Here is a 2,118-nt window from a genome sequence, read left to right as displayed (position 1 = left end):
TAGTGTATGAGACAATTTAGTGACTAATTTAATGTAGATGAACTTTTAGAATCAAACAGTTTTTTGGAATGACTTTCAGTAAGTGACTATGCTATAGTATTTTAGTAACCTCTAGCAAGACCTTCTCATATTAATATTATTCTGCGAGCTGGTATTATGAAGTGTAAATTATATTGAGTTCGTAATTACCCGTGCCGATAAAGAGTACATCATAAGCCTTCCCCCCTGGCGTCTTCACTTGAGGATCTACTGCGATTTGCGTAAATCTGTAGCTGGAAGAAGAAAATTCATGATTAATTCAAGTTATTGTATAAAAGTTGTAAGTATAAAAGTTGGCATAGACTTAGAGGATAGTCTGGAAGAACACATAGGCTACTTTCTTTTGTTTTTATTAATAACACGCGGACGGAGTCATGGGCGGAAGCTAGTAAAGATAAAAAGCTAGTAAAGAAATAAAAATAATATTTAAAGACTTACTGAAAACTCGTTCTTATGACTATCGGCTCCCCAAAGAACGTGGGGACGGACTCGTCCATGAGGGCATGTGCCTTGATGAAGTTTAGTGTCTGGTCGGGTAACTGCCGCGAGTCGTTATTGCACGTGCCGGGGCGAGGCTCGGGCACCTGTCGGATATAACACAAACTTTGTAATATCTGAATACTCTCACGGAACTACACTAACAAAATTAGTGCATTTGTCTAACAAATATTTATCCTTCACACAAAAAATAGACATAGCATGGCTGTACGCAAAGAGTTAAGAAGTATAAAGAGGTGGCATAGTTGACACTTGGAACATTTTTCACAGAATTTCAGTAACGCTATCTATACTAATATAATAAAGTGTAAACACACACTACTTTGTGGCGTAAGATGTCAGGAATCACAGTATATTTTTGAATAATTCTTTCTTTAATAAAAAAGCCTTACACTTACGTTACGCTTTAGGCTATATATTTTCACGCTATTAAACTTAGGGGGTAAATAAATTGGAAACAAACTTCATGTGGGAAAGAGACCATAAGCTACAAGCTGCCAGCATCAAGGATGTAAGATTGCTATGGTTTGTCATCATGTCATGTCATATTGACAATTGCTTTTGATAATATGACAAATGTAAACAATAAAATAAAATTTTCATAATTTCATGCGGTTGAAGCCGCACGGGAACAGCTAGTGCATGAATAGATATTTAAAACCATATGCCAATATTTTAAATCAATTGCCAATAGGTATTATTAAAGAATATTCGAATGTTAATACTTTAGTTTGTAACAATTTAGTTTATTTTACAACAAACATGGAGCTAATTATTTTGTTAAATTTTTATTACATGTCAATATAAGGACACGGGTGACAGTAAACTTGACTACTGATATAGTACCTTTCGGAGAAAGTGCCGGTAAATAATCTTCAGAATGCCTCTTCTATACATACTTAATCTTTGGTTGTACGTTCTATGACAAAATTAACTGCACGGTATTAAAAGCAAAGAATCAAAAACAATTGATAGACGTAAAAAGATACCTTAGCACTGTTTACTGGTAGCCAGTTTGAGTTGATCGCACTTTGTTCTTTGAATGTTCCTTCAAACGTGTCAGCGATGTCCTGCATACTGAAGGCGCACACGGCACTGCCAGATATGCTGTTAGGTGGCGTTGTGAATGTGCCGTAGATCAACTGGGCATTGAGTCCCCCATACACGCCCTCTATAAGCTCTGTTGTAGACTCTGAAAGTTTAAAAATAAACAAATAGTTAAACATAAAGAGTTTTGTGTTCCAAATAGATTAGATAATTGCAGATGTGATTGACTTTTTAATCCTGTCCCCTTATAATGCAACATCTTTAATCATACTAGTATAACTAAACGATTCAGAGTATTGTAATGGGTTTTTAAGCGTAGTAGATTTGTCCTACTTAAATGACTGTCCACTGACAGTGATGTTAAAATCGTTCGCACACCTGAAATTATCGCACAACTGTCTAGTCGCGCTCTCATTCCTATGAGATTATGTGGAGACGGACATACTACTCGATTTTTAATTTTGCAACTAAGTTAATTTGCTGCGAAACAATCGACAATCGCAAAACAGTTGTGCGATAGTTTAGTCAAAGGTG

General features: G+C 35.7%; 1 protein-coding gene across 1 annotated transcript in view; it reads right to left on the bottom strand.

Annotated features, from left to right (window-relative positions):
- Window positions 1-2,118, bottom strand: part of LOC106102484 (semaphorin-1A) — a 238,103-nt gene that overhangs the window by 3,948 nt on the left and 232,037 nt on the right. Inside the window, 3 exon segments of the mRNA XM_013281981.1 lie at window positions 190-272; window positions 478-623; window positions 1,527-1,828. Coding sequence (XP_013137435.1) covers window positions 190-272; window positions 478-623; window positions 1,527-1,828 — 531 coding nt within the window.

This window comes from Papilio polytes, unplaced genomic scaffold (assembly GCF_000836215.1).
Source record: "Papilio polytes unplaced genomic scaffold, Ppol_1.0 DF823923.1, whole genome shotgun sequence".
Taxonomy (NCBI): Eukaryota; Metazoa; Arthropoda; class Insecta; order Lepidoptera; family Papilionidae; genus Papilio; species Papilio polytes.
Note: the sequence above shows the minus strand (reverse complement) of the source record. Positions and strands in the feature narration are given on the sequence as shown.